Source organism: Triticum dicoccoides, chromosome 5A (genome assembly GCF_002162155.2).
Source record: "Triticum dicoccoides isolate Atlit2015 ecotype Zavitan chromosome 5A, WEW_v2.0, whole genome shotgun sequence".
Lineage (NCBI taxonomy): Eukaryota > Viridiplantae > Streptophyta > Magnoliopsida > Poales > Poaceae > Triticum > Triticum dicoccoides.
Genome location: NC_041388.1, coordinates 258,454,490 through 258,467,430, shown reverse-complemented (window position 1 = coordinate 258,467,430; position 12,941 = coordinate 258,454,490). Strand labels below are relative to the sequence as shown.

General features: G+C 44.4%; 1 protein-coding gene and 1 non-coding gene across 2 annotated transcripts; one reads left to right on the top strand and one right to left on the bottom strand.

Annotated features, from left to right (window-relative positions):
* The first annotated feature begins 704 nt into the window (after nucleotides 1–704).
* On the top strand, nucleotides 705–778 carry TRNAV-CAC. Its single transcript has one exon. It is a non-coding gene; the product is annotated as a tRNA-Val (tRNA).
* Nucleotides 779–914: 136 nt separating this feature from the next.
* On the bottom strand, nucleotides 915–4,605 carry LOC119297187 (histone-lysine N-methyltransferase, H3 lysine-9 specific SUVH1-like). Its single transcript, XM_037575068.1, has 3 exons — nucleotides 4,508–4,605; nucleotides 1,534–3,626; nucleotides 915–1,238 (listed from the first exon to the last, which is right to left on the bottom strand). The coding sequence occupies exon 2, from the start codon at nucleotides 3,615–3,617 to the stop codon at nucleotides 1,569–1,571; it is 2,049 nt and encodes a 682-aa protein (XP_037430965.1). The 5' UTR covers nucleotides 3,618–3,626; nucleotides 4,508–4,605; the 3' UTR covers nucleotides 915–1,238; nucleotides 1,534–1,568.
* Between the last annotated feature and the right edge of the window lie 8,336 nt (nucleotides 4,606–12,941).

Below are 12,941 nucleotides of genomic sequence, written 5' to 3'. Positions count from 1 at the left end.
GGTATTGAACATGTGTACATGTACGTAGGTCTGGGTCTTGTATGCAGTACCGATTGTGTCTGTCTCCCTCTGTATATACTTCCTCCGTTCCAAAATAGATGACCCAACTTTGTACTAACTTTGGTATAAAGTTGGGTCATCTATTTTGAAACAGAGGGAGTATATATGTGACTAGTGCACGATCAATGAGATATCGATGCACCAAACCATTCTCTACACTCACCATGCACCTAGGGCGTGCTATGTTTATGCTTGTTTTGCACTTGATTTGGTTTTCTCTTTGTGTTTTAGCCTTCTTTGCGCGGAGTTTCCGTAGCAGTTTAAATACGTGTCCGAGAGAAGAGTGTGCTTGGATTTTTTTGAAGCGTCGTGTTCGTAGATACCGACGGTCCGGAGGGAAAGAAGTGGAGGGGGACAAAAGCGCCATCGGATCGCTTCTGGTGCAAGTGCATTTGTTAACTTGCATCGCGTGCGTCAACAAGTCCTTTTCGCGTGCACGTGTTGAGGCTGGAAGGAATCGGACGGGCTCGTTTGCATCGACGCATCCTCTGAACCATTATTAATCCCGTATTTTATCAAGGGGTTGCTTAGGCTCTAGATTAATTATTGATGACACTAACTTTTGATTTGTCGGTGCAGATACCCTTACTCCATCAACAAACTAGTCTGTTAAATAGGTTTATTTTAAGGTGCTTCTCACAAAGGTCTGGGTGGTGTAGTTGGTTATCACGTTAGTCTCACACACTAAAGGTCCCCAGTTCGATCCTGGGCTCAGACAGTCTACTTTTTTTATGTTTTTTTTGCTCCGCAGGAGAAGCATATAGATTTTACAAAAATCTGATCAAACTTGGCATACTTCTTCTACAGAGGACATCAAGGATACCAAACCAAACAAGGTCCTTCACTTTCTTCCATTCACAGAAGCAGTTCAGAGAGCAAAAGCAGCAGCGGTGGTGCAACAGTAAGTAAGAACACATGATGCCAGATGGTTCAGGTCTTATAGATGACAGCTGCTGCATGATTTGCACATTACACGCCTGCATATGCAACATCTACTACACATGATTTTGCATCACAGAAGCCACCAGACACACTCTTGGCCACCACCGGCATACAAAATACCACAGAGAGGACGGCTGCCTACTCTGAATGCTCCCTTGTCCAAAATACAGAGACGCTGGCTACTCCGCTGGACCGCCCAGCCACGATCTACTCCTACCATACATCAGCGTAATAACCTGAAAAGGAGAACAATATCAGCATCAGTTTGGCGGCCAAGGCACAGATTGGATATCCAGAAGCAGTTTGGGTCTGAAGACAGATAGTTACGTTGTCTACTATGGATTAGTAGTGTGTAGGATACGTTCTTCTCCAGCAAAGACACGACTAATAAATCCATCAACATCAACTGATGAGTAATAAAAATACTTATCATGTGACTAGAGAACACATACGTACTTGGTACTTGTTAAACATGACCAGAAAACCTAGAAGGAACAAAGGGAACAGAGATAATGACATCTGTTTAGTTACCTTGTTTCCCTTGTTTATGCCCAGCAAATTTTGTGTCAGAAAGAACCTCGACAGTTTGCAGATCCACAGAAGCATGGCCTGAGCTTGCAAGCCAGGGGAGATTTCCCCTTGAGGCCCGGAGGAGCCCCTCTTATGCCATAATCATATGTCAGTTCAGTCATGGGAGGGATATGTTTCATGGCGAAGAACATGATATGCGGATAACTGTCATCGGTATGGTCATATTGCACAGCCTGCCAGAGCAGATTCGGGGAGCAGCTATGGTTGATGAAACGAGCAACGTTGCCTGCATCCTTTGCACTTATCACGACAGGAAGCTTCTTAAACCTCTCAGCTGTGGCATCATCTGCACCTTTTTCCTCGAGCAACTCTGCACCCAGGTTCCATCTCAGAGCCTTGTCACTTGGACATGTTGTGCGAAAGGTGTACTCGTCCTCCTGGACATCCATGCTCATGTTAGTTTCGTCCATGACTTGACCGGCGTACTCGCAAACGAATGCGCCGGCACGGATCGGGTCCCATGATCGGAGACCCCATCCACGCTCTCCGGTCCGGAAAACCTCAAAGTTGAGCTGAACACCTTTCTGTGCAACCCTGTTTCGACAGTTCTTGGTACAATGGCAGTCACGAGAGCACTCATACAGCAAAGGAACATGCCTCGCGAGCACCCCGTCTAAGTCGTAGGGAAGATCGCCGCCATTCTGCCGCGCGCACGAACAATTGGGGTCACCTGGCATGCACACACTAGTACACTCACAGTGGTGCAATGGCCTGTTCCTACCAAGAGGTCTCGAGTGCTTCACTCCGGTGACATACTTGAAGTGGCTCGGCCCCCCTTCGCCGTCGACTTCGTTGACAAGGCACACAGGCAGGATCTCAGCCCCTGATGACAGGTCCAGCACGATGGCATTTTCTCTTGTGGCGCGGTTCGCCTTCCACCTGTCTGTCATCTTCCAGGCTGAAAACCCGTCAGGCTGGCCCGGCTCCCTCCTCAGCCTGTACTTGAACACGCTGAACCCGTTCTTGGCCGTGTCCATCCAGGAGTCCTCGATGCGATACACCCCATCGTAGATGTAAACCTTGCCTGCTGTGATGGAGAAAGGGTCCCGCGCACTGCGCACCACCCTGATCGGGTTCTTCTTGCTGGCGCTGTTGCTGAGAGCAAGGTTCCCTTTCTCCAGCTTCTGGTCGTGCTTCTCCTTGCGCCGGCTGTTGCCTCCTTGGCCCGTGTACACCAGGGTGTCGGTCTCATCTTCGACGTTCTCGTATCCGCCGGACGAGATGATGCTCACGGCCAGGCTCTCGTCCCTCCCGGCAAGCTTAGCGGACAGGTAGTCGATGCCGGCCATGGATGGCGCATGCAGCCCCACGATGCACATCTCGATCCTGTAGAAGAAGATGTCTCCGATTTCGACGCCCGGGACGGGGCCTATCGTCTTGAGGGTGTTGATCTTCAGGTTGTTATGGTTCATGAGAACACTGGCTTTCAGGTCGGCGCGCCTGCCCAAGCCCTCCTTCTCATCCAGCTGCAGCGTCCGGCGCCGGAGCGAGTCGAACATGGCCATGGTCGCCTCCACCGCCTCCCGTGGGTTGTCCGATGTGGACGGCCAGCCGGCTAGCTCCTTGCTCAGGCTCCTCCTGATCGGTCTCTGCTTGGTGTTGGCTGCAGTGGAGTCTCCGGCCTGCCGAACCCTCTTGGCTGTCCTCTTGGGTGAAGATGAAGATGGTTTCCTCTTCTCGGAAGCAGGAGTGTAATCCTCATCCGAGGTTTCCTCTTTGAGTCGCCGCGCGGGAAATGCCGCCGAGATTGGTGTAGCCTTGAGAGGAACTGCGGACCCTGGCCCTGGTGACGGCCCAGCAAATGAAGCTGGAGCTGGCCCAGGGTGTTGCTGTGGTGGCGGCCCTGCAAATGAAGCTGCAGCCGGCCCAGGGTGTTGCTGTATTGGTGTGATGTAGAAGAATGGTGGGTCGGATATTGCCACATCATACCCTGGAGGGGTAGGGAACATGGGCGCCAGTGAGTGCAGTGGCTTCGGGTCCAGGGGCTGCTCCGCAGTTTCTGCTTCGCCAATCAAGCTCCCCATGGTGAACTCCTGGCAGTAGCGAAAAACAGGATAGACTTAATAGATGCTAGCTGCTGTATATGGAAGATCAGATATGATCAAATGAAGAATATGATTATATGTAAATTCAGAAAGTTGTATCAGCTTCTGAACTGGGAAAACAGGACAGAACTGTATTATCTTGTGAAGTGAAATGCAGCAACACGGAGACAGAAAAGTTGCATATTTTGATAATTTGATCACTGGTTTGTTGGCTGGGTGGAATTACCTGCAAATTTATGCGATGGTGGCAGTGTAAAAATGGCATGTTGATTGACGAGTAGGATTCGTTTGAAATCTTTTTTTACACTTACTAAAAGAAGTGTGATCTTTTTCACACGGTAATCTTTTTAAGAAAGGGAGGTCAGGTTTTTTTAAAGAGAATAAATCTGTAGATTCAAGTAATGATATAACCTTTTGAACTGAAAGAACAGGATCTTGTGAAATGCAGCAAGCAGAAACAGAGGAATCTTTTTTTTTTTTGCGAATTAAAAGAGGAATCTTCTTCCTATCGAAACAAAAGAAACAGAGGAAAACACATATGCTGCTCTGCTCACTACTGTGTTACTTTGTGTCGAAGTATCCATACCATATGAATGTAGTACAGATTGGGGTTGTTTTAAACCGACAGAAAACACATCTATTTCAGCATGCTACGTTCTTCCATGTTCCTTTCCTCCTCACATATTACGAACCAAAAATGCCGGTATCGACAGAAAGAAGAAGAAACAGAGTTCAAGAAGAGGAACGTTGAGGAACCTAGAAAAGAAGGCCATTTCTCCACAGCTACGATCATCCAAAACCTAAAGTTACTCCTACTCAAGAACGCCAGAAAAGGAAATCGCAAGAAAGATTGCTGGGAGCTGACTGACCTGGAGGACGCCGTCGGAGCGAAAGGCGAAAGCTCTTCCTCTCTCCACCGAAGCGCTCGCTGGTGCCTTGTGGTTTCACTTCTTTGGAGGCCACAGGTGGGTGGGGTAAAAAGGCCACTTGCCTGTGCTCCCCCCTCCCCTCGGTGAAGCCGTCTCAGCTCTCAGGGCCTACACGTGTAGTGCCAGGCGGTCGTGTCACCGGTCACGCGTTGGCGAAGCTCGCCTCTTGGGCTTCTGCGCTTTCACTGCCCACGTTGGATCATTCTCGAGATCCGTGCTGCTGGAAACGGTTCAACGCTGCTCACCGGTGGCAGCTTATTAAGACATCTGCCGGTCAAAGTCACTTCACTTCATCTCGGCCTGGCAAAAATGCCACTCCCGTCGGTGACAGCTGGGTAGCCAAAGTGTGAAATTCACGAACTTAGGGCAAACGCGTCGACCCATTTTGTCCGCATGTTTTTTGTCGACACGAAAAAATTGGTTAAGACGTGATGATATATAAATTGTTGTATGAGATGATCATGTCTTGTAAAAGTTATCGTCAACTGACAGGAGCCTTATGGTTGTCACTTTATTGTATGAAATACAATCGTCATGTAATTGCTTTACTTTATTACTAAGCGGTAACGATGGTCGTAGCAGCAATAGTTGGCGAGACGGCAACGATGCTATGATGAAGATCAAGGTGTCAAGCCGATGACGATGATGATCATGACGGTGCTTTGGAGATGTAGATCAAAGGCACAAGATGATGATGACCATATCATATCACTTATTTTGATTGCATGTGATGTTTATCCTTTATGCATCTTATTTTGCTTAGTACGGCGGTAGCATTATAAGATGATCTCTCACTAAATTTTAAGGTATAAGTGTTCTTCTTGAGTATGCACCGTTGCTATAATTCATCGTGCCGAGACACCACATGATGATCGGGTGTGATAAGCTCTACGTTCACACACAACGGGTGCAAGCCAGTTTTACACACACAGAATACTCTGCTTAAACTTGACGAGCCTAGTATATGCAGATATGGCCTCGGAACACTGAGACCGAAAGGTCGAGCGTGAATCATATAGCAGATATGATCAACATAGTGATGTTCACCATTGAAAACTACTCCATCTCACGTGATGATCAGACATGGTTTAGTTGATATGGCTCACGTGATCATTTAGATGACTAGAGGGGTGTCTATCTAAGTGGGGGTTCTTAAGTAATATGATTAATTGAACTTTAATTTATCATGAACTTAGTACCTGATAGCATTTTGCATGTCTATATTGCTGTAGATAAATGGCCCGTGCTACTGTTCCTTTTAATTTTAATGCGTTCCTACAGAAAGCTGAGTTGAAAGATGATGGTCGCAACTACATGGAATGGATCCGTAACTTAAGGATTATCCTCATTGCTGCACAGACGAATTACGTTTTGGAAGCACCGCTAGGTGCAAAGCCCGCTGTAGGAGTAACACCAGATGTTATGAACGTCTGGCAGAGCAAAGCTGGTGAGTACTCGATAGTTCAGTGTGCCATGCTTTACGACTTAGAATCGGGACTTCAACGACGTTTTGAACGTCATGGAGCATATGAGATGTTCCAGGAGTTGAAGTTAATATTTCAAGTAAATGCCCGAATTGAGAGATATAAAGTCTTCAATAAGTTCTATAGCTGCAAGATGGAGGAGAATAATTCTGTCAGTAAACATATACTTAGAATGTCTGGGCACCACAACCACTTGACTCAACTAGGAGTTAAAGTTCCTGATGATAGTGCCATTGACAGAGTTCTTCAACCATTGCCACCAAGCTACAAAAGCTTCATGATGAACTATAATATGCAAGGGATGGATCAGACAATTCCCGAGCTCTTCACGATGCTAAAGGTTACGGAGGTAGAAATCAAGAAGGAGCATCAAGTGTTGATGGTTAACAAGACCACTAGTTTCAAGAACAAGGGCAAATGGAAGAAGGGGAACTTCAAGAAGAACGACAAGCAATTTGCTGCTCAAGTGAAGAAGCCCAAGTCTAGACCTAAGCCTGAGACTGAGTGCTTCTACTACAAAGGGACTGGTCACTGAAAGCGGAATTGCCCCAAGTATTTGGCGGATAAGAAGGATGACAAAGTGAAAAGTATATTTGATATACATGTTATTGATGTGTACCTTACTAATGCTCGTAGTAGCGCCTGGGTATTTGATACTGGTTCTGTTGCTCATATTTGCAACTTGAAACAGGGGCTACAGATTAAACGAAGATTGGCTAAGGACGAGGTGACGATGCGCGTGGGAAATGGTTCCATAGTCGATGTGATCGACGTCGGCACGTGTTACACCCACAATGCGGCTATATCTCCCACGTGTCGGGGCACGACTTAGAGGCATAGCCGCATGGTAGGCATGTCGCAAGAGGGGTAATCTTTACACATCCCATGTATTGAATAAGAAAGGGATAAAGAGTTGGCTTATAGTCGCCACTTCACACAAATACAAGTTAAACCTACATCATCCAGAATACAATCAAGGTCCGACTATGGAACCAAAATAAAGAAAGACAACCCCAAATGCTAGATCCCCGATCGTCCCAACTGGGCTCCACTACTGATCAACAGGAAATGAAACAACACAACGAATAAGATCTTCATCGAGCTCCCACTTGAGCTCAGTTGCGTCACCTGCACTGGTATCATCGACACCTGCAACTGTTTGGAAGTATCTGTGAGTCACGATGACTCACCAATCTCACACCCGCGAGATCAAGACTATTTAAGCTTATGGGTAGGAAAGGGGTAGTGAGGTGGAGCTGCAGCAAGCACTAGCATATATGGTGGCTAACATACGCAAATGAGAGCAAGAAGAGAAGCAATGCAACGGTTGTGGACTAGAAGTGATCAAGAAGTGATCCTGAAACTACTTACATTCAAGCATAACACAAGACCGTGTTCTCTTCCCGGACTCCGCCGAAAAGAGACCATCACGACTACACACGCGGTTGATTCATTTTAATTAAGTTAAGTGTCAAGTTCTCTACAACCGGATATTAACAAATTCCCATCTGCCCATAACCGCGGGCACGGCTTTCGAAAGTTCAAAACCCTACAGGGGTGTCCCAACTTAGCCCATCACAAGCTCTCACGGTCAATGAAGGATATTCCTGTTGGGGAACATAGTAATTTTAAAAAAAATCTACGCACACACAGGATCATGGTGATGCATATCAACGAGAGGGGAGAGTGTTGTCTATGTACCCTCATAGACCGTTCGCGAAAGCGTTATATCAACGCGGTTGATGTAGTCGTACGTCTTCACGATCCGACCGATCCAAGTACCGAAAGCACGGTACCTCCGAGTTCTGCACATGTTTGGCTCGGTGACGTCCTCGCCTTCTCGATTCAGTAAGAGGGGCGAAGTAGTAGATGAGTTCCGGCAGCACGACGGCGTGGTGACGGTGTTGGTGAAGAACAATCTCCGCAGGGCTTCGCCTAAGCACTACGAAAACTATGACGGAGGATAAACTAGAGGGGACGGGGTTGCCGGCACACGGCTTGGTGTTTCTTGATGTGTCTTGGGTGCTAGCCCTACCCCTTATTTATATGTTGAGCCTTGGGGTCGAAACTTGGAGTAAAAGCCTCCACAAAGTCGGTTTCATCCGAAAGGCAAGAGTCCTTCTCGGACTCCAGGGCCAGACGTCAGGGTTCCCGGCGTCTGGACCTAGACGCCAGGGACCCTGGCGTCTGGCCCCTGGACTCTGCAAAACTTCCTTTTGCACTTTCCAAAAACCTTGTGGGCTTTCCCCTTTGGCCCAAATAAAGTGTTCTCGTAATCAAACATTTCAGGAAACATCTGGAACCCCTTTCGATGATTTCGGAACCCTTCCGGAGTCCAAACACTATTATCCCATATATCAATCTTTATCTCCGGACCATTCCGGAGTTCCTCGTCATGTCCATGATCTTATCCGGAACTCCGAACAACATTCGGTCACCAACGTACATAACTTATAGTACTATATCGTCAACGAACCTTAAGCGTGCGGATCCTACGGGTTCGAGAACTATGTAGACATGACCGAGACACCTCTCAGGTCAATAACCAATAGCGGGACCTGAATGCCCATATTGGCTCCTACATATTCTATGAAGATCTTTACCGGTCAGACCGCATAACAACATACGTTGTTCCCTTTGTCATTGGTATGTTACTTGCCCGAGATTCGATCGTCGGTATCTCAATACCTAGTTCAATCTCGTTACCGGCAAGTCTCTTTACTCGTTCCGTAATACATCATCCCGCAACTAACTCATTAGTTGCAATGCTTGCCAGGCTTATAGTGATGTGCATTACCGAGTGGGCCCAGAGATACCTCTCCGACAATCGCAGTGACAAATCCTAATCTCGAAATAAGCCAACCCAACAAGTACCTTCGGAGACACCTGTAGAGCACCTTTATAATCACCCAGTTACGTTGTGACGTTTGGTGACACACAAAGTGTTCCTCCGGTAAACGGGAGTTGCATAATCTCATAGTCATAGGAACATGTATAAGTCATGAAGAACGCAATAGCAACAAACTAAACGATCAAGTGCTAAGCTAACGGAATGGGTCAAGTCAATCACATCATTCTCCTAATGATGTGATCCCGTTAATCAAATGACAACTCATGTCTATGGTTAGGAAACTTAACCATCTTTGATCAACGAGCTAGTCAAGTAGAGGCACACTAGTGACACTCTGTTTGTCTATGTATTCACACATGTATTATGTCTTCGGTTAATACAATTCTAGCATGAATAATAAACATTTATCATGGAATAAGGAAATAAATAATAACTTTATTATTGCCTCTAGGGCATATTTCCTTCAGTCTCCCACTTGCACTAGAGTCAATAGTCTAGATCACATCGCCATGTGATTTAACATCAATAGTTCACATCACCATGTGATTAACACCCATAGTTCACATCGTCATGTGACCAACACCCAAAGGGTTTACTAGAGTCAATAATCTAGTTCACATCACTATGTTATTTTAACACCCAAAGAGTACTAAGGTGTGATCATGTTTTGCTTGTGAAAGAAGTTTAGTCAACGGGTCTCCTACATTCAGATCCGTATGTATTTTGCAAATTTCTATGTCAACAATGCTCTGCACAGAGCTATTCTAGCTAATTGCTCCCACTTTCAATATGTATCCAGATTGAGACTTAGAGTCATCTGGATCAGTGTCAACATTTGCATCGACGTAACCTTTTACGATGAACCTTTTTGTCACTTCCATAATCGAGAAACATATCCTTATTTCACTAAGGATAATTTTGACCGTTGTCTGGTGATCTACTCCTAGATCACTATTGTACTCCCTTGCCAAAATCAGTGTAGGGTATACAATAGATCTTGTACATAGCATGGCATATTTTATAGAATCTATGGCCAAGGCATAGGGAATGACTTTCATTCTCTTTCTATCTTCTGCCGTGGTCGGGCTTTGAGTCTTACTCAGTTTCACACCTTGTAACACAAGCAAGAACTATTTCTTTGACTGTTCCATTTTGAACTACTTCAAAATCTTGTCAAGGTATGTACTCATTGAAAAACTTATCAAGCGTCTCGATCTATCTCTATAGATCTTGATGCTCAATATGTAAGCAGTTTCACTGAGGTCTTTCCTTGAAAAACTCCTTTCAAACATTCCATTATGCTTTGCGGAATAACTCTACATTATCTCCGATCAACAATATGTCATTCACATATACTTATCAGAAATGTTGTAGTGCTCCCACTCACTTTCTTGTAAATACAAGCTTCACCGCAAGTCTGTATAAAACTATATGCTTTGATCAACTTATCAAAGCGTATATTCCAACTCCGAGAGGCTTGCACCAGTCCATAGATGGATCGCTGGAGCTTGCATATTTTGTTAGCACCTTTAGGATTGACAAAACCTTCTGGTTGCATCATATACAACTCTTCTTAAATAAATCCATTAAGGAATGCAGTTTTGTTTATCCATTTGCCAGATTTCATAAAATGCAGCAATTGATAACATGATTCGGACAGACTTAAGCATAGATACGAGTGAGAAACTCTCATCGTAGTCAACACCTTGAACTTGTCGAAAACCTTTTTGCGACAATTCTAGCTTTGTAGATAGTAACACTACTATCAACGTCTGTCTTCCTCTTGAAGATCCATTTAATCTCAATGGCTCGCCGATCATTGGGCAAGTCAATCAAAGTCCATACTTTGTTCTCGTACATGGATCTCATCTCAGATTTCATGGCCTCAAGCCATTTCATGGAATCTGGGCTCATCATCGCTTCCTCATAGTTCGTAGGTTCGTCATGGTCAAGTAACATGACCTCCAAAATAGGATTACCGTACCAATCTGGTGCGGATCTCACTCTGGTTTACCTATGAGGTTCGGTAGTAACTTTATATGAAGTTACATGATCATCATCATTAGCTTCCTCACTAATTGGTGTAGTAGTCACAGGAACAAATTTCTGTGATGAACTACTTTCCAATAAAGGAGCAGGTACAGTTACCTCATCAAGTTCTACTTTCCTCCCACTCACTTCTTTCGAGAGAAACTCCTTCTCTAGATAGGATCCATTCTCAGCAATGAATATCTTGCCTTCGGATATGTGATAGAAGGTGTACCCAACATTTTCTTTTGGGTATCCTATGAAGACGCACTTCTCCGATTTGGGTCTGAGCTTATCAGGTTGAAACTTTTTCACATAAGCATTGCAACCTCAAACTTTAAGAAACGACAGCTTAGGTTTCTTGCCAAACCATAGTTCATACGGTGTCGTCTCAACGGATTTAGATGGTGCCCTATTTAACGTGAATGTAGCTGTCTCTAATGCATAACCCCAAAACGATAGTGGTAAATCGGTAAGAGACATCATAGATCACATCATATCTAATAAAGTACGGTTACAACGTTCGAACACACCATTACACTATGGTGTTCGAGGTGGCGTGAGTAGTGAAACTATTTCACATTGTTTTAACTGAAGGCCAAACTCGTAACTCAAATATTTTGCTTCTGCGATCATATCGTAGAAACTTTTATTTTTGTTATGATGATTCTCCACTTCACTCTGAAATTCTTTGAACTTTTCAAATGTTTCAGATTTTGTGTTTCATCAAGTAGATATACTCATATCTGCTCAAATCATCTGTGAAGATCAAAAAATAATGATACCTGCCGCGAGCCTCAATATTCATCGGACCACATACATTAGTATGTATGATTTCCAACAAATCTATCGCTTGCTCCATTGTTCCAGAGAACGGAGTCTTAGTCATATTGCCCATGAGGCATGGTTTGCAAGCATCAACTGATTCATAATCAAGTGATTCCAAAAGCCCATCAGCATGGATTTTCTTCATGCGCTTTACACCAATATGACCTAAATGGCAGTGCCACAAATAAGTTGCACTATCATTATTAATTTTGCATCTTTTGGCTTCAATATTATGAAAATGTGTATCACCACGATCGAGATCCAACAAACCATTTTCATTGGGTGTATGACCATAGAAGGTTTTATTCATGTAAACAGAACAACAATTATTCTCTAACTTACATGAATAACCTATTGCAATAAACATGATCCAATCATATTCATGCTCAATGCAAACACTAAATAACATTTATTTTAGGTTTAACACTAATCCCGAAAGTATAGGGAGTGTGCTATGATGATCATATCAATCTTGGAACCATTTCCAATACACATCATCACTTCACCCTTAACTAGTCTCTGTTCATTCTGCAGCTCCCATTTCGAGTTACTATTCTTAGCAACTGAACTAGTATCAAATACTAAGGGGTTGCTATAAACACTAGTAAAGTACACATCAATAACATGTATATCAAATATACCTATGTTCACTTTGCCATCCTTCTTATCCGCCAATTACTTGGGGCAGTTCCGCTTCCAGTGACCAGTCCCTTTGCAGTAGAAGCACTCAGTTTCAGGCTTAGGTCCAGACTTGGGTTTTTTTCACTTGAGTAGCAACTTGCTTGCCGTTCTTCTTGAAGTTCCCCTTTCTTCCCTTTGTCCCTTTACTTGAAACTAGTGGTTTTGTTTACCATCAACACTTGATGCTTTTCTTGATTTCTACCTTCGTCGATTTCAGCATCACGAAGATCTTGGGAATCATTTCCGTTATCCCTTGCATATTATAGTTCATCATGAAGTTCTACTAACTTGGTGATGGTGACTAGAGAATTCTGTTAGTCACTATTTTATCTGGAAGATTAACTCCCACTTGATTCAAGTGATTGTAGTACCCAGACGATCTGAGCACATGCTCACTGCTTGAGCTATTCTCCTCCATCTTTTAGCTACAAAACTTGTTGGAGACTTCATATCTCTCAACTCTGGTATTTGCTTGAAATATTAACTTCAACTCCTGGAACAT

Coding starts and splice junctions, on each gene's coding strand:
- LOC119297187 (XM_037575068.1), bottom strand. CDS start 3,617: ATGGGGAGCTTGATTGGCGAAGCAGAAACTGCGGAGCAGCCCCTGGAC.